Genomic DNA, 27,312 nt, shown 5'->3' with positions numbered 1-27,312 from the left:
ATATTGGTAAGTTTAAGTTTATACTCCAATTAAAGAAATAAATTGAAAGGTTTACAGTTTCCTTATTTGGATCAATACGTTACATCCATAAGTTTTCGGGTCGTGAATTTTTCTCGATGAACACTAAAAAGTATTAAATAAACATAAATAAATTGAACCAAAAAAACTGCAATAAGTCGAACTAAAAAACAAAACCGTATGGAAATAAAGGACTAAACATCGTTTTGCAGTATTTGATTAAATAAAATAATGAGTGACCAATCAACTTTCAGACTGTTTTAATCTGTTACATGGATTTTTCATGATGTAGAAATTGCAGACATTTAAGGGTGTTTAATGATTAAGCTCTTACCAGGTTTTACATCGATAAGAAAATTTTGTCCTTCAACAAAAATATTTAAATAATTTAAATGTAGTCGGGGGCTCTGAATAGTAATTGTCCTATTTTAAAGAACTCTGAGTAGTAATTATTCTATATTGCAGAGCTCCCCGATTGCATTTAAATATATTCATAGAAGCTGAACCGATTTAGATTATCACCCCGCATTGGAATCCTTACGTTACCGGGAGTATCATAGGCACACACACACATATATATATATATATATATAAAATAGAAAAAATAATTATATTACATACAAAATTGTCACTCGCACGCTCTTTATCCTATATTATTAATTATTCGATATTAAAGAGCAATGTTTTTTTTTGTAGTCGTGTTTTTTAATTTTTAATATTTTTCTCTTGCATACTGTTAAATGGCCTCGTAAACTGACTATGACTAGCATGGACCTGTGAGTTAACAGTGCACCAGGTCGCCAAAATTACACAACCTTCAACTAATCCGTGAACAATTCTTCAGTCACCCACCCTTTCTCTTGCACTCTTACCAATATTTCAAGCGTAGCTTCATCCTAGATGTGGTTTTACATTTAAAAATGACGTAAGGTGGGAGTTTGTGTCCGTCAGCAGTGATACCTAGCATTACGGTACACCCGCTTTTTTCTACTTCTTAAGTCGCAAATGCACTGATTTTTGACCAGCTTTGTTTACTGTTGATTCACCCAGCATATCGACAAATGCTGGTGTTTTATATGCACTTCCAATTGCTCCGTGCTGTAGTCGTTCGTCTTCTGTAACTTCAGAACATGTTACTGTGAAAAGCAAACAGTCTCTCATGGTAGGCGTCGGGAAGCCTCTGCATCATTGTTGCTAGCCGCTGAATCATGAGGCCATTTTGTGCCATATAGCGCCTTGCCCAGCCATAACCAGCTGTAAATTCATTCAGGAATTCCCATGCTGTCTGATAATTGATGCGCTTTAAACAGTAACATTTCCACCGACCCAGAAAAGCCATCTGTCCGTATATTTTTGACATATTCCAGAAAATTGGTTTCTACTTCCGGGTATTTCGCCTTCTTGCCTCGGACAGATTGTTGACTTCGGATGTTTCTTTCAAAAGCATCTTTCATTCCAGTCCACCTTCACATATTTTTGTCATCCACATCGAACTTCCTCCCAGCTGCACGTTTTCCATTTTCTTGCGATAACGAACTACTTGCACTTAAATTTGCAATTGTAACTTGCTCTTACTCGGTCCATGTTTCGCTGCATACTGTTTTAGTAAGTGACCAGTCTACTAAAGAAAGAGTATATACAATACTGGTTGGAATGCTCTCCCCCCTCTTTCCCTTTTCTCGTGCGGTACAGTTACCTGGCAAGCGATTGAAGCTTTTCAACATTCATACTTCTGTGCGGAGAGTACAGTTATGTGGACAGCGTGGATCTTAGGAATTTTCACCTTATCGAGTTCCTCGATACTGCTGTCTCTTGTTTAGGTCTCAAAAAAATAATTTTTTCCTGAAATTATCGACTCAGAAACCGGATGCGGCTTATACACGCGTTAGGCCTATGTACGCGTAAATAAGGTATCTGTGTGAAATTTGTTAGTCAAAAGACCTATTGAAACTCACCGATGTTAATAAAAACTTCTTAAAACGCTGTCGGAACCGGTAATGAGTTAATAGTTATGAGTTTCAAGTAAGTTTCTTTTCTCTTCATTACTGTACCGTATAAATACTAATACGATTGCCGCACACATTCAGTAGTATAAGAATTCCCGTTTTAATCCTTCCATTACGGTTAATCGACCGGTTGAACAAAAATTTTCATCTATCGTAGCCCACGTTTTCAGAAGCGATGCCATAATTTGTTAAGTTCAGTAAAACTAATGCGTGTTTATCAGTTTTCATACGACAGGTTTATAATTTTTTTTTAAATTATAGCGTGTTTAAAAACGTTCGTAATGTTATATGAAGTACTGAAACCGAACGATTGACATTTTTCGGCCGATAAAGATTAAGTGAAATTTCCGAACGAATTTTTTATTTATTAAAGATTCTACATTTTCCGATTATATTATAGATATACGTTTTCTTTTAATTAATTTTTTTTTATTAAATGGAGAGAATATTTCAGTAAACAGTTTGATGCCATGAAATACAATTCTGATTGACATATAAAAAATAAGTATTTAACATCGATGAAAAATATACTTATTTTTTTCCTGGACGGATTTAATTTTTACAGCACTGTAAGTAGTCGATCAAACATCCAACCTACCACCACAAGAGCATTAAACACCAATTCTCTATATGTATTATGTATACTTATTTTTTTATTTTTTCATTTATGGGAGCAAGTTCCTATTATTCTTGATGGTTACACTGCAGATTGTCTACTCAGTTTTCAAATCCAAATCATAAACACGACCCTAGGTATTCATTAATAATTTTAACCCGGAATAGCTGTTGTTCAAGAACACAGTTTAGTGAATATATAATCTAAAATGTATACTTAGGCGCCTAATATATATATATATATATATATATATATATATATATATATATATATATATATATATATATATATATATAAATTATCACAAGAATATGCTTGAACTCGGTTAACATAAATTATAATATAATTATAATTGTTTGTTTTAAATATAATGGTATATATATATATGTATAGTGTGTGTAATGTAATTAAATGTTTATGTGTAATAAAGTGATATTTTATAAATTGTTACGCCAATTGACTCAGAGTAAATTTTTATCAACTTGGCGTTACATTCAGGTAAATATACTTAAATATCCTGAAATCATTTAATAAGAATTTAAATCAATTAATTTTAACATCGTAATAGCCTATATAATTTTATTTAATAATAATGCATAATGTATGTAGAAGTAATGTGTACTTATGCAATATTTATTACACGATATTTGTATACCTTTAATCCATTAAATCAAACTATATATAAGTATTGTTAAAGAAAAGAAAGTAAGATGTGTGTGGAAAGAAGGAAAACAATAAGGATACAAACTTATTTAAGCATTTGCATAGCCGGTTACAAAGGATATGAGGATGATAAAGTAATAAGAACATTTAAAAAATTAATAAAAACAATTTAATAATAAAAACATTTGTGATTTAATAGTTTTATTCTGTAAGCGCATTCAACTCACCGGTGAAATATGTATAAAAATACCGTACATTTAGTAAAAAGGCGTCGCAAAATGTTTTGTTTAAATAACTTTTAGAGCTCAACATTATTTTTTTTCTCCAGCCATAGTTTTCACATTATAACTTCAAACGATCTATTAAATATCCAGTAAACAGTGTAAATATTAAATGATTTTTAATTTATTATACGTTTACGAATTACAGAGTATAACAATTATAAAAACTTGTAAAATGGATGTTATTTTTTAAAAATGTTAATTTCTTAAATTAATCGATTTTTTAGAAATTAAATGAATTTTCTTCTATTCGACAATATTTGTGGTGCCTTTAAATTTATAATTTCGTTGCGGCTATGAAATATGTGTTCCTTCATATATCAAATGAGTTCATTATTTCATAATAAGTGTAATAGTGTTAGTAATCTCCAGTTAAAATTTCATAACTTATGTAGAATTGATAAATATTTAATTACGATCAGTGTCCGCTAAGAATCGCGTGAATCGGCTGTTCTTGCATTATTCATCGGCTGTCCGCTCGGCTAGGTCACCTTACCCGTTTCGAGAGAAACATTTGTTACCGTCAAATTTTCTAATGAATCAGCTGAAGTTTGAACCGGGGGTATTGTAACCTCATTCAGCCAGTTCTTCAAAATTGGAAAACGCTACGTACCGTTCGATAAGGATCATAAAGGGCTTAGGAAAGTTAATATTAACTAGTATCTAAATGATAATCTCTGCCTTTGAATAGTTTTATCGGCCTTGAAATAGTTTCCATCTTAAAAATAAATTAATTGATCTACTACCGAACAAACACATTATGAGATGAAAATTTTTATCCAAATTTTATTCATAAAAGAATAAAATTAAAGTAAAACCTTAAATAATACCTCATTTTGAAGAATACAAGTGTAAACTGTGATACGCTTTACATCAGTCGAAAAATAACCAATAATGTAATATGTAATGGTGATTCAACTCCACTAAAGATACAACTCAATTCAACTCTGTTGATAGAATAATGAACGAGGCAAGTTATGTCCACGTATGGAAAAAAATTATTTACATAATTAACTGGATTTATTTTATTACGTATTTATTAATTTTATTATAATAGCCTAATTACGAATTAGAAGTGAGTATTTTTAATACAGCTCTTTTCTATAAACAGTTTTATATACTCGTATATGTTAAATCTGAACATTATTGAATTAATGAGTTAACAACATTAATCTAATAATGGAATATGACATGTACCCAACTGCTTGATGAGAATAAATAACTCTGTAATGTTTAAAGTAAAAACGTAGCACCCGATTAAAAACGTAATCGTTAATTTCAAATAATGTTTCTATAAAATATGTAATACAACGTAATATTTACACATTATAGAGAAATCAAGAGAAAGGTTGATATCACTGAATCGCATTATGAAATTTAGCTCAAGTTTAACGTTTTCAGTCACAAAATCGATTCTGCTACGAACAGATAAAAAGGAACGAGGGAAATTTGTTCAGTTCCGCTGTGGATCATCGATACCCGATCTGAAAATAGTAAGGGCTATCCTTCCCCCGCAAGTAATATACTGAATTTCTGTCGACTTCCATGGTCATATAATAACGTTTCAGCCTTTCATCTGGAAGGTCCCGGGTTCAAATCCCGGTCAGGCGTTAACATCTTTAATACGCTAAAAATCTTCGTTCAAAATCTTTGTAAACAAAATATATTAACAAACACATTATCGGTACATTTCGATACGAATAATAACGAGACGCAGATGTCTACAAAACCCAAAAGTAAAGTAAGAGCGATTGAACTAACGGAACGGTTACACAACGATCGGATGCAGATGTACCCTGCTAAAACGATAAAGATAACCGGAAAATGTCTGAGTATCGAACGTCGTATTAAAATAAATTTGTTGAAAACTTTATCTAAAATAAATCACATTTACTCGACTGCCTAAAAAGGAGTGTAATGTTTTTAGGGTGTATGTTTGTATGTATGTATGTATATATGTTCCACCCTAGCAGCTCAACGGCCGAACTGATTTTGATGTATGACCTCTCGTTGTAACCTTACGTTACGGGGAGTGTCATAAGCTATATATATATATATATATATATATATATATATATATATGTATGTTTAATTGTAACTGAAAGGCCACAAAAAATCATATATACGATGCTAAATCGATAGTATTTTTAGTATGGATTTATTTGTGTCGAAAATAATTTTGTTTTAAGATCTGCTAAGATATTGAATGAATGAATTACGGAAGTCAAATTTATTAATTTGTTTTATGATTATTATTACTTTTGTTATTTATTTTTTTTTAAACATTTAAAAAAAAATCTTATGATTTTCTTATGATCTTATGATTGACGGGCACTATGTTCGACCATGTAAGCATGTTCTTTACTCTTGCTCTTATTTGTTGGTGTTGCTTCATCTTATTACTGCTAAATATTAACTATTAATCCCTTTCTTTTATTAATAAAATTAATAAGTTATAATAATTAAATAAAAATAATCTACGCTTACAAATTAAATAGTCTATAAATTAATTGACAACGGACAGCTTCCAAAGGGAGAGGGCAGTGGAGGGAGCCGTGTGTAGCCGTACGGTGCACCACCTTTGGTCCGCTGTGCGCTACAATTTGAACCGTATGAACCGTTCTGAACCGTATGTTCCCGATTGATTATATCACCGGATTTTTCATTCGATCGTTCCTTCACACGGCGAGAAGAACGGGCAAGCGAGCCGTCCAATATGAAAACTGGATTTCGATCAAGAGCTGAATCGATTAATTGTTCTAAAAGCTAGCCGCTCTTCTTCCTCGAACAAGGTCTTAAATTTAACTTTTATTAGGTTCCCTTCAATAAGGATAACGGCAAGATATCCTCATATCGCGAACCAAATTATTCGTTTGTCTATGTTTGATAAAAGAAGGCTCATTAAAAATTTGTAATCTTTTTCCAAAATTTCGATCTTTCACAATTTGCATCAGAGGCCACAAATATATATATATCAATTAATTGTAGACTGCAATTAAAGAATTCATAAAATAAGCAAAAATTAAACAGAAACATTGTTAATAATTATTATTATTTACGAGTAAGCATGTCCCATTTATGACGCTGAAAATTATTGCCTTACTGTTTTGGGAGCCTCTTAGGTAGACTGGAGAATTATGACTATTTGTTCAACTAAAAATATTAGCTATTCGAATTAAAATTCTTTTATTACCCACGACGGAACGGAGGAGACGGTATATGAGTTTGGGGTGAGGTTGTGTGTGTGTGTGTATGTGTGTGTGTGTGTGTGTGTGTGTGTGTGTGTGTGTGTGTGTGTGTGTGCGCGCGCGTGTGTGTGTATGTGTGCGTGTGTGCACGCGCGCGTGTTAACACTTCCCTCAAAAACTGCTGGACCGATTTTGATCGGTTTATTGCTTTGCATAGGTATCACTTCAGAACAGATTCTTAGACGTTTTACGGTTATAGGCCACCAGGGGGCGTTGCAGTAGAGGTGTTTCTCTAAATCGGCTGAGCCGATTTTGATGCAGTTTTTTGCATTAAGTAGGTATCACCTTAGAGCAGGTTCTTAGATTAGTTTTACGGTTATAAGTTGCCAGGGGGCGCTGCAGTAGATACGTTTCTTTAAAACAGATTCATGGGTTTTTTAAATTTTTAATTTTATCACTTGCTTAAAAATTAACGTTTGTTCAGATATTATTATTATTTTATTTTTTGATAACTGTAGGAATTTCATATTTTAGATTACAGAAAACTTTAATTCAACTGTTATGATTAAATTCTTTAGTTACTTTTAAATACTAACGATTAAAAAAAATAATACGTTAGCGTTGCGATATAAATTATACTGACATACAACAAAAATCAAATGAGAGTTTTTATTATAAAGAGTAGAGAGGATAATTTTCTTAGAAGTCTAAAAGAATACACAATAGTCTGCTTATTGGTTTTGCTCATATATAATTCATTACTGTCGTTGTATAACGATATATTTAATGACTCACACGACCGACAGTTTTATTGATGGGAGGAAATAAAATATTTTTTATCACGAACTAGATGACGTAGAGATGACGTAAAATATTTACTTTTTTAAATTTATAATTAAAAAAAATAATAAACAAAACAACCAACGCTAATCTCTTTAAAAATTTGTTCTCAAAGTGGGCGATAACACTCCTTTGTTGGCGCTGGAGGCCTTCAGGAGGGCAGCAGAAGGCCCACAGAAAATCGGGGGCGTTCAAGCGGCTTAGGAATCCGATGACTGATTAAAAAAGAGGCAAAAATTATGTTTTCCTGATATTTCGAACTAAAATGAAATACCTACTACACTAGTACTAAAAATTAAAGGCACACCTATCTTTTATGATAAAATATGATTGTATTTAAACTACTTTAACTTTGCAACCAACAGGCTTAGAGAGACGAATTAAAAAAATTTAAGCTTGAATACTCTAGTATACTTCAGTAGACTATGAAGTATACTTCAGATTTCAAAAATCATCATATTAAAAAAAACCAGTGGGAAGAAAAGTTTTAAAAATTTGAAAGTTATTCTTTGTGTTTGATCGAGCGCATGGGGGAAACGAAATTTTTTCAGTAAACTGTATTAAAATCGTTTAAAAGCTTAAGATTTTAGCTTTAATTTCTTTTTTCTGTATGTCTACGATTTTTATAAACCGAAATATTCCACTTTAAAGAGAAAAGGTCACTTTTTTAAAGTTTAAACATTTTTGGGGCGCTAGAAAATTTTTGATTCTCAATCTGGGCGGTTGGCCAAAAGGTTTGAGAATCAGTGCTTTAAAATAATATTAAATAAAAGACTTTATAAAAAATTTTGGTTTATGATAGTATGTTAAATAAAGACACCTGCAAATGCATGCGCACGGAGTGTTTTCGTAGTGGTTTTAGAGAGACATGTTGTTTCTCTGTCTGAGTTACTGTGCTTTTTTGATAGTGTTTTGCAAAGCTTTTATGGAGTCTTTGGTACGTATCTGCGCATGAGTGTTCTTAGTATAATTGAGTGTTAGTCATTTTGTGTGTTAGTGCGTGTGCGAGGTGTTTTTTATATTTTTTTCTGATTTATACATGAAGAATTTATAATCTTTGTGTTAGCATAGATAAGAGAAGACTTTTATTTAAGACTTTAATTTACTTTATTTTAATTTATTGAAAATAGTAGGTCATCTGGCGAGAAGCTCAAGACTTTGGTTGATAAGGCGGCCGTCATGCAAGGGAAGAAGACCTTCACTGATCTCCTTAAAGAAGTCAAGGAAGGAGTAACTGACGGTGACCAGGAAATTCTCTCTGTCCGTAAGGAACAGGGAGACGATATTCTTATAAGGGTCAAAGATGAAACGGAGGGCCCTAGAGATTGATGAAAAAATTACAAGAAGGGATTCAGGGAATGAAGGTTGCCCTGAGGAAAAGGGAACGACTACAGAGAATCAAAATTAAGGATATAGATGCCTTTACCACCAAGGAGGATGTAGCTATGGCGGTAACTGAGGTAATCGAGTTGGCTGGGGGAAAGGCTGAGAAGTTAATACAGAAGGGGCGCTTGCGGATAGGACTGGTGTCTTGCAGAGTGGCCCTGGCTTTGGAGCAAGAGAGGTGGCACCTTGGCCATAAGGCGGCCTCGTGTAAGGGCCCAGATAGGTCAAAAAAATGTTTCTAATGTGGCAAGGAAGATCACATTAAGGCGGAATACCGAGAAAGAGTTGTTTGCAGAAGATGTGCCACGGAGAGCCATTATGAGCGCAGCGGACATGTGCCAAAAACTGAAGGTAACACAATGTAAACAGAAGTAGGCGTTCCTACGACCTAATATGTGCTTTTACCAGTGAAGGTTGGGGGAGATATAATGGCAGTTACTGAACCAAACTGGGCCAAACTGATGAGAGTGGCTGGAGCAGGGATCTCAGAGATAGCGATATTGGTGGCAAGGCCGGGGTTAACTGTCACCCGACAGGGTCGGAGTGATGGCTTTGTGTAAGCTTGTGTCGGGGGAAAGTGGTTTTTAGTTGCTATGCCTCTCCAAACAGTAGCATAGAGCATTATAGAAGGTTTCTGGATTATTTGGTGGTGGCGGTGAGGTGTCACACGGGCACTATAATCGTGCTAGGTGATTTTAACACCAAGAGCCCAGAAATAGGATGAGTGACTCTCAATGAGAGAGGGATGGCAAAGGTGAATCTCATTGCTGGCAGAGGTGATGGCGTCGGTAAACATGGTATCTATCAACATGCAGGGAGTTGAGGAGCTACCTTCTCAAGAGGAGCATCGGAATCCGTCCTCGATCTGGCATTCTTTCCAATGTAATGGCGGGTGCTGGGCGATGGTGGGTTCTCGATGAGGAGATGATCAGCGACCATCGATACATTAAGGCGGCCTTTGGGATTCGGGAGGAATGCCAGGAATAACGGGATGGGCCATGGATATTCAGGTCCTCGGACATCCAACGTTTACAGATGACCTTCATAGAAAAATTTCTGAGTAACAGAACAAGAGGACGGGGAGGAAGTTAATTCATAACGTCATCCAGGACATGTACTTTGGCCTTGAATAAAAGGACGGTGCGGACGCGTACGAAGCAGATCTACTGGTAGTCGGAGGAGATACCCGAGCCGTGGAGGATTTGCATCTGCAAGAGGCGTATCCTCACTAGATTATGAAGAATAGAGGAACAAAAGGCATCCGAGAGAGCTATGGTAGAATGGAGAAATTCTACACGGAGTCTCCGAAGGGCTATTAATAATAGCCTAAGCGGGATAGATGGAGGGAGGTCTGCACCCAGTTAGATGAGAATCCGTTGGGCATGGCGTATAAGCTGGTGACAAAGAGGCTGGGAAGGTTTCCGAAAGATGTGACCCCGCGATGAAGGGTACTGGTGGCTTTCGGGATTCCGCTTGCCACTTCAGAAAAGCTGTGGTACGCAGTTTCTTGACTCGTTTAAAAAAAAGCGCCGTTCGTATGAGAAAGACCATTAAAACAAAAGAGAAGCCGAAAAACCTGCTTTTTGGAAAAAAACACGAAGGTTTCAACGTAAATTGACTGAAACCGATCGCTAGTTATGAATCCTCTCTTCAAAGTAGATTTTTTTTTTATCTCATTGTTTCAATACTTGAGAACAATCTAAGCGATAAATTTTTTTACCGATCACATATTGCGGGAACCTCCTGATATCTAGTGCAGCTTTCTTGATTCTGGGCTTTTTACCGCTCCGTCCTTTGTTCCTGTAATGAGCGTACTTTTGAGAAATTACTTTTCTGTTTGCTAATTTAAAGTTTTCTGTTTTCTCAGTTTAAATATGACGTATTGTAATCTAACGTAAGACAAAATTTATTATTTCTAAAAATTGATTGTCGGGCTTATAAAGGAAAAATACTACGGGGACGGTTGTGGGACCGATAAATAGGCAAATAAAAAATTTAATATTAAAGAGCGTTACGTCCTTAGAAAAAAGTTCGAAGGTTAAAAATAAAGTATTTAAAATAATTTATTGGCAAGTAAAACAGAACTTTGCGCAAATGCAACTAACAATATACATTGTATATGCATTTATAATGCATTTTTAATGCAATTTTATACGAGTATAAAAAATTCTGCAGTAAATAGGAAAAATATAAAACAGATTAAGTGGTAAAATTGTCTGAAACTCATTAAAAATATGCATGCGCAAAATGTGGCATTTTAATTTTTCTGTATAATATGTAATTAATTCTAGTATAATAATATTAATTAGAGAGATGTTTAATTAATTCTCTATTTATATATCAAGAGAGAGAGTCAGAGAGTATGGAGGGAGGATGAAAGAGAAAGAAGGACGCAATAGAATTAATAAGAGACGCACGAATATCATTGATCGGCTGAATAATTAACTACCAAGTAAGTTCACTTAAACGGAGCGAATACAAGTGTTAAAGCATTCACAGTTTAGTTGTTTTATTAAAATTTAAATGAATTTTTATCGATTATTATTGTTTCTGTAATTATAGCATACACGCTAAAATATCGTTTTAATATGAACAGCGTAAATAAATCACAAATTCTGAGTCGGCTAATATTTAAATTTACAGTAGTCACAGCCGAAAAATGGTGTAGTCCTCGTTCATCTTACATTTATAAGAATTTTGAGATACTTATAAGAATATACGGAAGAATATAAAGAAGATAAATATAAAGAATATAAAGATAGAAGAATATAATACTTATAAGAATTACGGGTACGCAGATCAGGGAATCGATTTCCCTGACCTAAGTATATACGGGTTAGGGAAGATACCCACATTAAAGTGACTGCCTCGTTCTACCAACGGTCTCTTACTTTTCTAGGATTTCCTCTTTCCCATTTTATATCTAAACGGATACCATATCCAGTGCACTAAAACATATATGTGTGTTTGCATGTTCGGTTTATCTGTTTATATCATTGTGTTTTTGTACGCATTACCAGGGCGAACTCAAAAATTATCAAAAAACAATTAAAACTGAAAAGATAGTAATACCGAACTATATGATCTTATTTTTATGAAATTCATCTGTCTTTGTTCTTGAATTTGTTGAATACATAATCAAACATGTGGATGCAGATTAAATGCAAAATGCAGTTGATTGCAAAGTACAACTGAAAACGTTAATAAAAAAAATATGGAATGGAATTTGCGTTCAGTTTTAAAAATTATAAGGAAAATAATTTATCGAAAAGTCTTTTGAATTTATTGAAAATAAAAAAAAACATTTTCGCCCGGTTGCGCAAAAGTAAAGCAGTTAACCGATTTTTCTTAGCCTACACGCAGTGACGTTAAGATAGAGCTCAATGTTAGCGAACGTCGATACCATGTCGCCTCGCCTCGGTTTGTGCTAGGACTTATTATCTCAGCCGATATACTCGTATTAGGCCTGTCGGCTTGACCTATCGGTTCTTATGAGAAGTAAAAAATAGAATAATATCACCTAAATAATTATTAAATAATTGTTTTTGTTTTTTTACTTTATTTTAATGATATATAAAAAAAATTATTTTAGTGTCGCTCGGCTAAATTTTCGAAGGCTGTAAAAATTATCCCTACTTGCGTCGCCGAACTTTTTTACGGCTTAAACAACCAACTCGATATTTCAGGACACTTTTAAAGGTATAGTTAGGAGTCAGCCTTTTCTACTCTTGTGCTGTTTTAGCATACGATTGTATTTTAACGACATGGAATATCGTGAACACAATAAAGGTTTTGTACAATTATATCGGAAACAATGCAATTGGCTGTTACTTGAGCTTCCTACAAAAATTATTATACTTTTATGCTGACCCAGAAAACAACTTCGAGCCTGTTCCTGCCTTCACTTCCTTTAATAACTCATACTAAACAAAAGCGTACAAGGTTTTTAGAGAATTGTGTTCAAAATGCCAGTACAAATAGTTATCTTTACCGGATGCGTCGTAAGCCTGATTGTGATTGCGTAAATAACCATTCGTAACGAACGATTATTGTGTCCACGACTAGGAAGCGAGAATCCCTTCTGAAATTACGTCACGGTAGTGTTTGGTCATCAAAGGTGCTGATGTTAGGGCTCGCTATGTCGATCGCTCCTCCTTTTGTACGGAAAATGTGAACGATCTCTTGTAACTCCGGTGTACGCAAAAGGAATGCGAGCGAAAACGTGAGGTCAAATCCCTTTGCTGTAATGCTGAGAGTCACCGATAGAATGGAAACGCGTTCTTTCAAAACCATATAATATTGTGGGGTGAAATTAACTATTGTGACGTCGATAAAAACTAAGACGGTTACTTTTTGAGATAACTTCACCTACCATCAGAATTCATTTATTATTTATGTTTGCATTTATTATCACCTTAATTAATTGCGCTTCAATAAGCTGAAGTGTCTGTCGATCGAAAAGTACGTTCGATGAGATAATCGGATGGGAACGAAATAGACGCTACTCGTCTATTTCGTAATACAAATATCGTGTAAAACTAACATTCGGTGCTTCAAGCCTCTTTTATTATTTGGTCTTTCTCTACGAGGAGCAAAGACATTTTATCATGAGCCTTTGTAATGTTTTTGGGTTGAATTATTGATTTTATGCTCAACAACTCTGTAAACGATTGTTGTGCATAAACGCAAATTTTGTCTGATTAAACGCACGATAAAACTACAACGGAACAGAAATCTCACGCATAGAACCGGTTTTACTAACAAGATTTGTAGAATTGAATTTATGGAGTATCGTTGCAAAATTTATTCGGTAGACTTACTCGTGCTTAGAAACTAACGCGATAGTAAAGTACCGGACCTTATATAGGTATACTTTCATACAAAAGGTGACACATTTTTAAGATCCAGTAAATATCTTGATTATGAAGTTTATGTATACATAAAAATTATACTATTTACTGTATTTTCTTTGATTTTACTTATATATATATAAAACAATGGAATCACTATTATTTGAAAATTTTATACAAAAATGTAGATTATGATTTGTTTTTTTATGAGCATCGTATTTGAATATGAGCATATTCAAATTTACTTTTCTAAAATTATTGCCCCAAATTATTTAATATTATGTATTTTTTTAGTAAAATAGAAAGAAGAAGAAACAATAGATGGACGATAGGGAGAACGAAGAGAAGAAAAGCAGAAGTAAGAGAAGTAAATATCTAGCCGAATCTTTCTGTTTATGTTTGTCTCCTATTTATCTAGCGTCTGGCTAACTCATTTCTGCCTGTTTGTATTTATTCAGAGTAGACAATAACATGGTCATTTTAATTATTTAAAAAATTCCAACGTTTTTTAGGGAGCACCTCGCGGTTCACTCACATCTTCACTCGTTACCGAAATATAAATTAAATTACCGATAGTTATAGAGACGGATAAGTAAGTTTACAGGTTAAGATTTTTATTTAAATATGCACTAGTAAATCGACCCGGTCGAAGCTATTTTTCTAACGTTTTCCAAATTTTAAGTAATAAATCCTGGATAAAACGTGGCGAAATTAATTTTTAATGTATTTTCACTAACACTGCTTCTTTGTATTTTATAAATTGTCTTTCCGATCCGGGCGGCGAGAGTAACAAGAATCCCCTGCTAGGCTTTATTGGTATGCCGAGCCCGCTGAAATACAATTGATATTCAGCCCCCCAACTGACAACTTCACTCCGTTCATCACAAGAATGCCGTACACAGAACAGTAACAGTATTATCTTCAAAGAAACCGACTCTGATCGGCGCCTTTTATACCCCGGATGCATCATACGCATCACAGCCGAAAAAATGGCCAGCACAGATAGTGTAAAGAATCAAAATAAATATATTAAAAATTTTGTTAATGTTATTTATGGAAGCGTTCAATATATGCTGCCCATTGAAGACTGTAATCAGGTCAGATAAGAATAGACAACCGATAATTCGCTACACGTGTGAAGTAAAGAAACCGTAAAACATCTTGATGCTAGTTATGTAATAAGATCGTATTAAAGCAACTTCTTTCTGGACGTATTAAAGCAAAAAGCTAACTTGACTTCGGTTTTTTTAGTCTGGAATATCTAAAAAAATGTATTTGATAGCTATTTGTTTTGTAGATTTAAGAGAAAATTGTATCTGGTTTGCTAAAGGAGTTAGGGAAATTTAATGTTCTGGATACCGATCGCTAATTTGAATGGGAGACGGTAAGTTGTGAACACGTTCGCCCAGCGATATGTGGACTCTAGGAGCTATTAGGACACTGGTCGCTCAACTGTTTCTAGGCTCAGTAGCCTTTTCTGCCACAGAGATTCGGTCTTATGCTTTAGTGCGACCGAATGGAATGGTGGCGGGAGAAATGCCAAGCAAACCAATAACCTTATAAAATATTAGTTTGTCAGCCGAGAGAAAATTACTGTTGTGAAAGGTAAATCTTCCTGAAAGGCAAATATCACGAACGGTATATTGGATGATCGATACACGGCCTGTTATTGTTCCTCGTTGTGATAAATTATCTTCCTACCATTTAACCATTTAACCGACACAGTATGTCGAGATGTCGCTTTAATAGTCTCTAGTTAGTATCTAAATATACTGATAACGATTTAGCAGTATCAACAACATCCAGATGGTTTCAGCTAAAAAAATTAAATCGAATGAAGATAAGATATTTATATCTACTTTAAAATTTAAATTAGATAATTTAGTATAATTTAATGCGACTTTCCTAGGAATTAAGATAAAACGACGATTATATTGACGGATTCATATCGACGCGCTAGCTAAACCTTTATCCCGTGGAATTTATTTGTTTAAAGAAGCACGTTATAAAAAATAACATTTTACTCATCACCTATTTTACCCACCTCTATTCGTCAGTTAGTTATCTAGTTTAATTATAGGGTTATTTTAGTAGATTTGTTTATCTTAACTTATTAAAAAAGTTTTGTTACGAGTTTTTTATAAATGGAAAAATACAGTTTTCATCTGTAGTATTAGTATCAACATCGAAAGCAAGGGCACAGATATTTAATGGTTGTATAATAGCGGTCTTTCAAAATAGTTTAAAATAAAAATTTTTATTAATAATCGTATCGAATAAATTACTTTTATTTAGTTTTATTGTTATTTAATAGAAAATAAACTGTTTATTGTAACTAAATAGTTTTTAATTTTTATTCGCTTTTAGTGTCCAGCAAAGAAAACGTCAGATAAAAATGGAGTTACACTGCATTAACTTCAGATAGATTTTTGTTTTTTTATTTGGAAACATTCATTCATATGCTAGTGCTATGTGTTTATTGGATCTAATTAAGCTCTTTTAATTGAAAATTGAATTCGAGATGAGTAGCTTTCTTAACTCCAATCAGAAACTTATTGCAATATCCTATATCAAAACTCCGATTCGTTCGCAGATGCACATAGATGTTGGTTGTTTTAACTTTTTCAGTTAGAAAAAAAGAAACTGTAATTACTTATAATATATATCGGAGTTATTTTCCATTCTAAGAACATTACGAAATGACTTGTGAATTAAGGTTACTCGAATGGTAGATCGATATTCAGCTGCAATCTACCATTTCAAAAAATGGTTTATTTTATACATATTGATACGTTCGACCGTGCATGTTCATTATCGTTTTTTAGAGTTTGAATTAATAAACAAACAAGTAAATATTAGTAATTTTAGAAGTTACGATTTTTAAATTCGAGGCATCGGGAGATTATACTGTGAACTGGGATTTTGATTAGTTACGTCGATATTCAGATACAGAGTGTTATTTCATTTATCTGTATTGATTTTTGTACTGGCTGTTTTAGTTCTCTCTTTAAATTAGAGAAATTAGAACTAATGTAAAACGATTTTGTAAATAGAAGTTACGGATTAGGTAAGTGAATATCGACATGCAGCTAGGATTTTGACTAATTATTTTACTTTTCCTAACGTATACTGTAGGGATGTAGGATGTAGAGGGTATACTGAAATGAAACGATTAGCACTAGATAGGGAATCTTGGAGAGCTGCATCAAACCAGTCAAATGACTGAAGACAAAAAAAAGACGTATACTGCGTCAATGTTCAGTATCTTTTTGCATCGATCGAAATTAAAAACTTAAGACATTATTAAGGACCATCGTACTTGTTATTCATCATGAAGCCCTTGCTAGTTAATTTGCGAATTGAATTTACGAGAAACGTAGGTCGATATCTGAGTTCAATCGCGGTTTCGAAAGGTTGATTTATTTATACAAATGGAATAAAGGTCTTTCTTTTATTATCAGTTTTAAAACAGATAGTATAAGTAATTACACTGGGGAACAAAAAAGAATTTTTTTTTGTCTCGGGAAGAAAGATATGTGATTCTGATAGTATTTTTTCTCCTGAATTCAAATATGATATCGGTTTTTCTTCCTCAGGCAAGGTTTTCGAGAGACAGGCATTAATAATTTCAAACACTTTAATACTTTCTGCATTCTTAACTACACAATATTCAAATATTTCACTCAACTAAGAAATTGTAATTTTGTGCCATATTTCGCCTGTGGAGCATCCCTCTTGATGGTCCAACAATAATCGGCCAGCATATTAGGATTCCATTTACCTTGATACCTCTTTTCCATAGCTGAAATCTGCTGATGAAAGTGTTCCCAGTGAGTGCTCATCGCTCATTGCGCCAAGATTTTCCGGGAAGAAATCTAGGTGCGAGTGCAGGAAGTGTACTTTTATGAACATATTACAACCCAAATTTTTATAAGATCGTTAATATCATGGTAATTAATTTTCCACCTTTCGATTTACTAAAAAACTCTGAGTAACATTTTTGAATGTTTGCCAAGCTGCTTTCTACAGTGGATTCGATAGTTCCTCAAACTTTTCATCATTCATTAATGGTCGTATTTGTGGACCCACAAATATTTCTTCTTTAATTTTTGCAACACTAATTTTAGGAAACTTCTGTTTTAAGTATATGAAATCAGGAGTATTATCCATCGCCTTGAAGAGATTCTTCATTAATCTTAGTTTGATATGTAACGGAGGTAGATACCCATTTTTAGGATTATACAATGGGTCATGTTTCACATTTTTCTGTTCAGGAATGAGTGATTCGCGTTTAGGCCATTCTTTTCTAATGAAATGTTTTTTTCTGTCCCTACTATTCCATTCACACAAAAAGCAACAGTACTTTGTGTAACCAAGCTGTAGACCAAGAGTGAGTGCAATTACCTTTAAATCACCACAAATATTCCATTCATACACTGCATATTGAAGCTTTTCCAATATAGATTTAAAGTTGTATATGTTTTTTTCATACTAGCAGAGTGTCACAGGTACTGATGGAAATTTATTGCCATTATGCAGAAGCACAGCTTTTAAACTGTCTTTAGAAGAATCGATGAACAAGCGCCGTTCTGTTGGATTATGTTCATTACAAAGTGTCTCCATAAGAGAAGAAATTTCATTACAAAACACTAAGCCATTTTCTTCAGAAAAATAGTCTTTAAATTCAGAATGACGACTACGATAAGTACATATCTTTGTATTCTTTTGAAGAAGATTCCATCCTTTTAGCCGGAAATCAAGCATTTCAGACTGTTTTTTGTATGACTTTAAATCTCGTATGAGATCGTTAGAATTTCCTTGAGTCAGTAAATGAGGTTCAGATAAACTGCTTTGTTCAAAAGTTGTATTACCAGAATCTGTTTCTTTTTCTTCCTTACTTCCATCAGACTTTGAGCTCACTTCATCTAATGTCACATGCTCTGGAGGCTTTACTACGGGCAATTCTTTCCAGTGTGGAACTGGTCTCATTGCAGATTGCAAGATAGGATACACCACTGTATGTTTTGATTTTGACGTAATCCCTTGTAATGTTTGTTAAGCAGAAATAACAGTCAAAAGTGATCTTTGGGTTCTCTCTAAATCATAAGAATAGCAAATGTGATGTGTGCCATTTTTCCATGCAGCGAGAAGCTTAGAACACGATAAACAACAGATGCGTGGGGCCCAGGCCCTTGTTTGGTCCCCGACTTTATACCCAAAATAAAGTTCATAACTCCTTTTTATTAATGGAGTGAGTTAGGTTTCGCCTTTGGGACTTGAACGTCACTTAACCGCATGCATAATAAAAATTGTTAGTATGATTTAAACAAACTCTACGCATTTTATAACCAACGACTAATTAAAAAGAAATAAATTTACAAATATGTAATACACAATAATTCAGACACACGAAGCACTCACAATGACGTGTTTACTGGTTCACTGCTATCTCACAACTGGCATCGTTCTGATGAATGTATGCTACACTAGATCACGTTTGCACGTGTCTATACACGTCTGAACCTGCACAAAATAGTAACGTTACCCTTTGAGGTAGTTTATTCGGTTCCATCATATTTACAATGCTATAGGAGCTTTTATTTGGCAATGGACAAAAAAGGTTTTAAAATATTTAAAAAAATTAAAATAAAAAACTGTGGGTGATGGAGATATTCCAATACATATTTGAAAACAGGATAAAAACTGCAATAAGTGCAGCTATTGGTACTCGTGAGACAAAAATCATGTTGACCAGTATTATTAATAAATTCGGCCGACATTTTTATACGTATTTAAAATATTTGTAAAGGATGTTATTAGACTGGTAGCTCGTTATTCAAATACAGTTTAGAATCTCGTAAAGTGGTGTTATATTTATTCGGATGGAAATTAACGTCGATTTATATTACTTTTTTCATTAGAATCAATGGAAGGACGAAAGGACTATGAATTTTCGGGTGTTTTCTCTTAGAGCCAATGCATTGGTTAAAATGAAACAGATTTTTTCAATTCTTACTTTATCGATATTGTAACTATTTCAGTGTTTTAATCGGTTTTCGTTGCAAGATTCTGCATTCATTATGCCTTCATCCATCGGTCGCATCATATCATGAAGTGAATAAATATATTACATTATAACGTCTTTCTTGCAACTAATCTATTATTTAGAAAGTAAAGAGAAACGTGCGTATTTTTACAGCAGAAAATTGTGACACATCAAAATCAAACTAGAGGAATCGAAATATTATGAAATAGACAAGATTGAGGAACAAACTGCGTTACGGGACTCATATTTATATGAACTCATGCGGAGGACACGTAACAAAAATATAGACATGTTTGAACAGACAATGACGGATATCGCCCCATTTTGATCACCATAGTGACTACAAGTTGTGCTGTAAAATCAACATTGTAGACAAAAACCTTTTTTCCAATTTATAATGTAATTACAGAGCGTATCGGTTATAGTATCATCATTAATAAAAAAATAAATTTCTATGGCGGATCTCTAAGAGAATAGACGCAAATTTTCTCTTAGGTTTTTCGCGACGATATAAGGACATACTTAATATTTTTATGGTCGTGATTTAATATTGTAGTCCCTGTCTTCCTCGTAAAATTTCTAGAGCGGGGCGCGATAAAGGTTTTCCCAGCCCGGTCCGCATCCTTCCTCCCAACGATCTAGGAAATAACTTAAATATTTTAGAAAATTCTACGTTTATATTGATCGGGGGTTCCTCTGTATCCGTTACCGTGTCAAGGAATAAAATTCGATTGACCGATAAGAATTCACGATAAAATTTTTCCCAAAAATATGAGATAATCAATTTCAACCGTTCGGAAGAGGAGCTTGTTCGCTTATCTCTGTTTCTGCGCTTCACTCATATTTAGACCTAATCGTATTTTTTATTCATAAAATAACGGATAATAATAATGAAAATGTTTTCCTTCACTCAGTTACTTTCCGAAATTAATAAATTTCGTGATATACGTGGTCACAATTTTATAACGCGGACGCCTAAAATTTGTTATTTTTGTACCGTCTGCTAGTGACTCAACTCGCTACTGAATGTAGAGGGAAACAAATTTGAACTTAAAAGTAGATAATCTAAAACTACAATTACTTGGCCTACATATTACTGGGAAATAAAAAGGAATTCATTGAAATCGAAATAGTTTTGGATTAAAAACGAAGGACAATTTTTTTTAGTTCGCTCATCACTGTTTAGAGATTTTACCCTTAACCCTTAACGAAAAACTACATCAGATGAATTAAAAGTGTAATATTCAATCGTTGGCATTGTTAACTAAACTTTTAAGGTTAAATTATTATTCTTTACCTGTTGATAAAAATTTCTTTTAAAATGTTATAACGTTTATCCCTTAAAAATTATATTGGCATTAGCTTTAGAGCAGTTATAAATTAAAATTCATCCATTTTTAAATGACTTATATTTTTAAAAATGTTAATTCACAGCGTTTTAAATGTTTGTTTTTTTTTTTGACAATGAAGATAGAAATGTTATTTCTCTGTGCATCGATTACTATTACGCGTCTAGATCCTCCGGGGTCGGATCTTAATAAGTTTTCTTTATTATAAACATTTTTGTTTTTCATCACCGCAGAATTTGAAAATTATTCTACTTCCATAATTTGTCCGAAACGTTGAGTTGTAAAAAAAAAAAATATATATATATTACGTAATCAATTTTGAAAATAAAGAATTTGCATTCTGAATTCTTTACGGGTCAAAAAGCTAAATTAGTTTGGCTTTTCAATGCCGTGTTCGATTTCCTTGAGGATCGGTCTACTGTACACGGCTGAATGGAAAAAATAGGATAGAGATAATTAGTATAAAAAAAGTTAGTATCGTTTGCGAAAAAATTTTATTTTTTAATTCCTATAACTATCTAGAGTGCAGAACGAGTTAATCCACCCGTATTTATGTACTTGCAAGCCTTATTTTACCCTGTTCATTGATTTCGAAAATTCCTTTTTTACATTTGGAAAAGGTTACTCTGAACGTCCCGTATTGAATTTCTTCCTGATAACATCAGTGGAAAACCTTGAAAAAAATACGACATTATGTGCATAGCTAATTTATCTGTCGTCATCGCTTAGTATCGAAATATAGCGTACCCTGAGAGGAGTATTTCACGTTGAACTCTTAGATGATCGTTTGAAAAATCGCATTAACGAAAAAAATATTATGTGTAAAAAATGGTCCTAAATTTAAAAGTTCTATTTATTAACGATTTGAAAAAATTTATTTGACTTAATTTTTTTTTTTTTTATATCGATTTGCAAATATAAACTCGAGTTATAAAATACCGTAATAAATATCCCACGTTCCAGAGAGTTCAGCTCACTCTCTATTCTCATCTCTAGATACAGGCTTTGCATTTCTTTCGGAAAACTTTTTCATACATGTAGCACTATTTTTACGGGCACCGTAAGTAAAATAAAAATATTAAAAATAAAATAAACTTTTTTTTGACTTCAAAACTAAAACTCCTAGAAATAAAAAAAAAATAATGATATTTCAATTTTGGGGTTTTTAAGTCAACGCCGATTAGAAATGAGTAAGTTAAATAAGTTTTGTTTACTTTTTGTGCGTTTATAAAATAAAAGCTTTCAATAAAAAATGCATCGATTTACGTATTGATTTATCAATCGATATATATGTATTAATTTAATTAATCGAAAAAATTACCTGATTCCAAGCACTAAATGTGCGATAGAAGTACTTGCTTCGGAATGCAAAATATAAGTACTTTGTGATGCTGTGTAAGAAGAACAGTACTGTAATTGTTCCGGCAGCCATTTGATCCGAATCATACGTGTAGAATACGAGAAAAATGAATATGAATATAAATTGTACAAGGACAAGTATTGTTGTTAATGTACAGTATATCTTACGAAATAATCTCATAATACTTTCATTATTCTCATGGTACTCCAACAACCAATGTCCTGTCAGTTGCATCAGTCTGATATGGGGCCATAAATCCCCGATCAGACCGTTCATTTTCACCTTCTGCATTTTCTCTTCTCTTTCCTTGAAATGTATCCTAAAATAAAAAATAAAAAAAAATTAAAACTATATTAATAAGCGTTTGACATTAGAATAGCTACATAAAAAATTTTTTCGTCCTTTTGTCATATTATAACAGCCGTAAATAAAATTAATATTTATTCTGAAATTAATTCAAAATTTCTAGGCTCCAATAATTCTTTTTATAATCTTTAATGGAAGATGAGTTACTGTCTAGAGATTAAATGTCTATTAGTTAATGTCTAAGATTAACGGAACTCAAGTGCAATTAAAGTGAAAGTGAGCGTAAACAAAGGGAGGATTCTTCTACTCGGTTGTGATGCATTTAAATCGGTTTTCTGATCTAATAACGGTATAACACTACCTGACCGAAAAAATAATTAATAATACGATCGTTATTTTAGATTTTTCATAAACCAAATCGTGAAATGGACACTGTTTACAAGTAAATCATAACTAAACCGAAATAGATTTCGTTAAATATATCTGTTTTTTTTTTCATTTTCATTTTAACTGATCTGTTGTATACTATATTAACAAAAGAATTTCTTTTAAATATCCCATCTTTCAAAGTTTAAAATATGTGATTCACAAAAACATAAAGAAGAATGTAGAATGTATTTTAAAAACTTCTTTACGCACGTTGTTCCTGAAAAACCGTCGTCTGTAAAAATGATGGAGTAGACAAAAAAAGAGAATAAAATTAGTTCCTATCTTCTGCAAAAATATCATTGTTGTTGGAATATAGTCGAAACATTTTTTACGATTATAAATTTTAAAGGAATACGATTTACTTTTCTGATTAGATATGATGGTACTTGTTGAAACTCCGCCTTGTACGTATACGTAACATTTATAAACGTAATCGTATTTTTTTTTAATTATCGTATCGTATAAAATTCTTTGGCGAATAAACTAAGTTTAGACTACCGCATCGCGTATCTGATAATCTGGTAGAACGTATTTTCGGTATTTGATATTACTTTCTGCTTCTTTTATACTTCTTACCTGTCTCTAAGAATGAACGGTTTGTCAGTCTTTGGAAAAATCGGGCATTCCGAAAACTCTGTAAAAATATATTTATAGTAGTATAAAATATTTTTAAAAATCTACGAAAACCAACAATTTTTGTTTTTCGTCCTTGATATCACTTCTCTTGAGACACTATAAAATTCCCTCAAACTCTCGGACCCCAAGTCTCGTTATTGTACGACTAACTTTCCTATATATACACTAATTTGTAATTATTATATCAGTTTTAATTACAAAATCTAATAAATTTCAAACAGTTTAAAATTTCATTGAAATTAAAATTTAATAATGCCACTTTTTTCCTTTTATAATCCAGCGGGAGAAATGATCAACAATTTACAAGACTGTTAAGTAAAATAAATATATGCGCACTTGTTATCCTTCAAAACTATCGGCCGCTATAAATTTACTTAAGAAATAAGTAGGATATTTAACCTTTCCATGTCTAGAAGTTAACTTTTTTTCACCTTCATAGTAATTTTATGAATTTTTAATTTAGTAAGAATACGCGTAAAAGTATAATCTTCTAAAGTTGACTTTTTCGTTACGATCATTAAAGCACTGGTAAAAATTTGATCGGTAATAAAACTTAAAAAATTAGGGTATTAACCTATATATTTGTAAATATTTTATCTGTTTATTTATCCAAAAAATATCGTACTAATTCTTAAAATAAAAATATGTAAATAATCCATATTCTGTACCTTTTTGAGCAAGGTACCTCGATTCAAAAAAAAGTAAAGAATTTGTTTGAAGCTCTATGCTAAATTTTTGTCAAAGATAAAAAAATGTTATTTAATAAAAAAAAATAGAAAATGAAGAAAGAAGTGTAGGCTTACATCTATCTCGCTGATACGCTATGAGAGACAAGTGAACAAATTATAAGGTTTTTAAGTCGACTTGATGTTATAATTGAAAAACTTTAGCAGTTTGTTTAATGTAAATATTTTGAAACAATTATAATTTTATAATCTTGGAATGACTAAAATTTAACCTTTCTCTCAAAATTTTCTTTATCAGAAAAAAATTTTTGTTTTGTGATCTGGAACATCCCTTTGTACGGAGAGTTTGAATATTCTTCTATGTGCGGGTGTATATGTGTATTGTAACGCTAAGGGCGTTATTAATGTTTATTAAACAAATTATTTAATTTTGATTGAAAATTGTAAATTATGTATTAATGTATTGGCTTCAATGTTTTCGTGAGCTATTGTTTGGAAAGGGTGTCTGGTAAATGCGATTAAAAACAAGACTTTTGCAATATATAAACACGCTTTTAAAATTATTTTAATAAAACTCTGTATTTACCTAGATTTTCTGAAAGAATATTTACAAACATATGTCGGTTCTCTGCGTAATGTTCTTTTTGGGATGAAGTGGTTTTATTAAGCGGACAAATAATATTTGCTGTCTTTATTGAGTTAAAACGGTTCCCGCTTTATTGATTCTGCTTGGATGTAATGGTTATATTGAATTAAAGATTGGAGCTTTGTAAAATAAATGAATTAATGCAAGGTGTGAATTGTACTGTATGTGAATTTATAGGATGTGGTTTTATAGAGTCGAAGATTGAAGAATAACATATAGGGTCTCTTTTCAGATGATGGGAGTTCACAATGTTCAAAAGGAAGCTTATAAATACTGTCTTTTCGAGATTAACTATTCTCTTCGCTGAAGATGAAGATTATACGTATGCAAAATATTAATATTTAATCGGTCATGTATTTGAAACTCGGGATATAGGTTTACAATAGTTGAATTAAGATCTGTGAATTTACTTTAGAAGGTACTTAAATCCACACTGTAGAAAATATTTATATAAAATAAAATTAACACAATTATTCAAAGATATATATATGTACAACTAGCTTTGGCTTTTACATTACGTGTCTAACTTTTTATCATATATAAATATATAATCTCTGTTACTGTGAACTAACTTAGCCTAACCTATAAGCACTCCATCCCATGAATTATGTTATGTAATGTTACGATAATTTTACAGGTCGATTAATTTCTACTTATTTCTTTATCGTCTGAAATTCATAAATTTAAAATAAATTATCCTATCTCTTAGTGCTTAACGCTGGCGTGTTGCAGTCCGTTCCACTCGTTTAGCAGTAGTTTTTGACCGGCTTTAAAAATTAATAAAGTGGATTGCGCTGTGAAACTGAAAACATTTTTTCATTATTTTTGGGAATCTACGAATTAAGATTAATTCATATTTGTACAACTAAGAATTAATTTAAGTCGTTTAATTCTTTTATCCTTTCATTTTCAATCGAAGGAAAGAATCATCTACTTTGTTTTCAAATAGTTATGAAGAAAGTCCCATTCTTCTCACCGAAATGTATAATATTAGAAAGAAAATATTCAGATGAATATGTACCCCAAGGTTAGGAATTTTCCTTAAAATCACACCTTTTAGGTGTGATTTTAAAAATATAATAATATTTTATGATAATAAATAAAAGATAAATATTAACGATTTCCTTTTCGTTAGAAAAAAGATAATGTTAATCGTAATAAATAACAGACCTATAAAATATTTCACTTGGATCTGATGGAGTAATCATTTTATAAACAAAATCCTTCCAGAAAATGTTAATTATTATAAAATAAACTATCGCGTTTTTTACAGATAAGATGTTATTCTATGAATTTCTAATAATTGCCGTTAAAATATTAAACAGTTCCTTATTTGAACTTTAAATACATTTTATTTTTCTGCTACAAGTATCTGTTACTATATTTCCATATTCTAAAGTTTGCTACGCGGTGAGGGGATCTTTATGTTAAATTTAATTTTTTTTATTCAAAATAACGAACTACCTAATAATAAGGAAGTTCAATAAAAGTCGGATTACATTTTCTCAAGTTACCGCAGAATAAACAAACAAAAGAACGTAATTTACTGAAAGAACTGTTAAATACTTAACATTTAATGGATTAGGAAATGGTACATTTTAATCAAACCGTTTCCGAAATACTACAAAATAATTCGGTTTCACATGCAAACGGTAACGCGGTAGAGAGTACAAACAGTCGAAAGGTTTTTCTATAAATTACACATAATATTTTTTTTATATGATATCTTTGCGTTACAGACCGTAGTGATTTCAAAAATAATTAAAAAATTAAATTTCAAGAGTAATTTTAAACACTTTGAGCTTTGTACATCAAGCATTAATATCCAAATCGATTTTGACGAAACGTTCACAATAAATATAAATTCCGAACGTATATATAATTCACCTCATACCTATTTTTATATAGTGCATGTGTTATTACGATTATCGTCCATTGACCAATTCCTTTACGATTAAAATGTAGAAGGGGGAAAGAGTAAGAGAAAAAGAAACATTAGAATACAA

The 27,312-nt window shown here is 32.3% G+C and overlaps 1 protein-coding gene across 1 annotated transcript in view; it reads right to left on the bottom strand.

Annotated features, from left to right (window-relative positions):
• Positions 1 to 22,894, bottom strand: part of Orco (odorant receptor co-receptor) — a 66,237-nt gene extending 43,343 nt beyond the window's left edge. The window contains exon 1 of the mRNA XM_075362596.1: positions 22,565 to 22,894. Coding sequence (XP_075218711.1) covers positions 22,565 to 22,894 — 330 coding nt within the window. The remainder of the gene's footprint in view (positions 1 to 22,564) is intronic.
• Positions 22,895 to 27,312: the final 4,418 nt, after the last annotated feature.

This window comes from Lycorma delicatula, chromosome 4 (assembly GCF_047948215.1).
Source record: "Lycorma delicatula isolate Av1 chromosome 4, ASM4794821v1, whole genome shotgun sequence".
In the NCBI taxonomy this organism is placed as follows: Eukaryota; Metazoa; Arthropoda; class Insecta; order Hemiptera; family Fulgoridae; genus Lycorma; species Lycorma delicatula.
The sequence above is the reverse complement of the archived record's forward strand: the minus strand, read 5'-3'. Positions and strand labels throughout refer to the sequence as shown.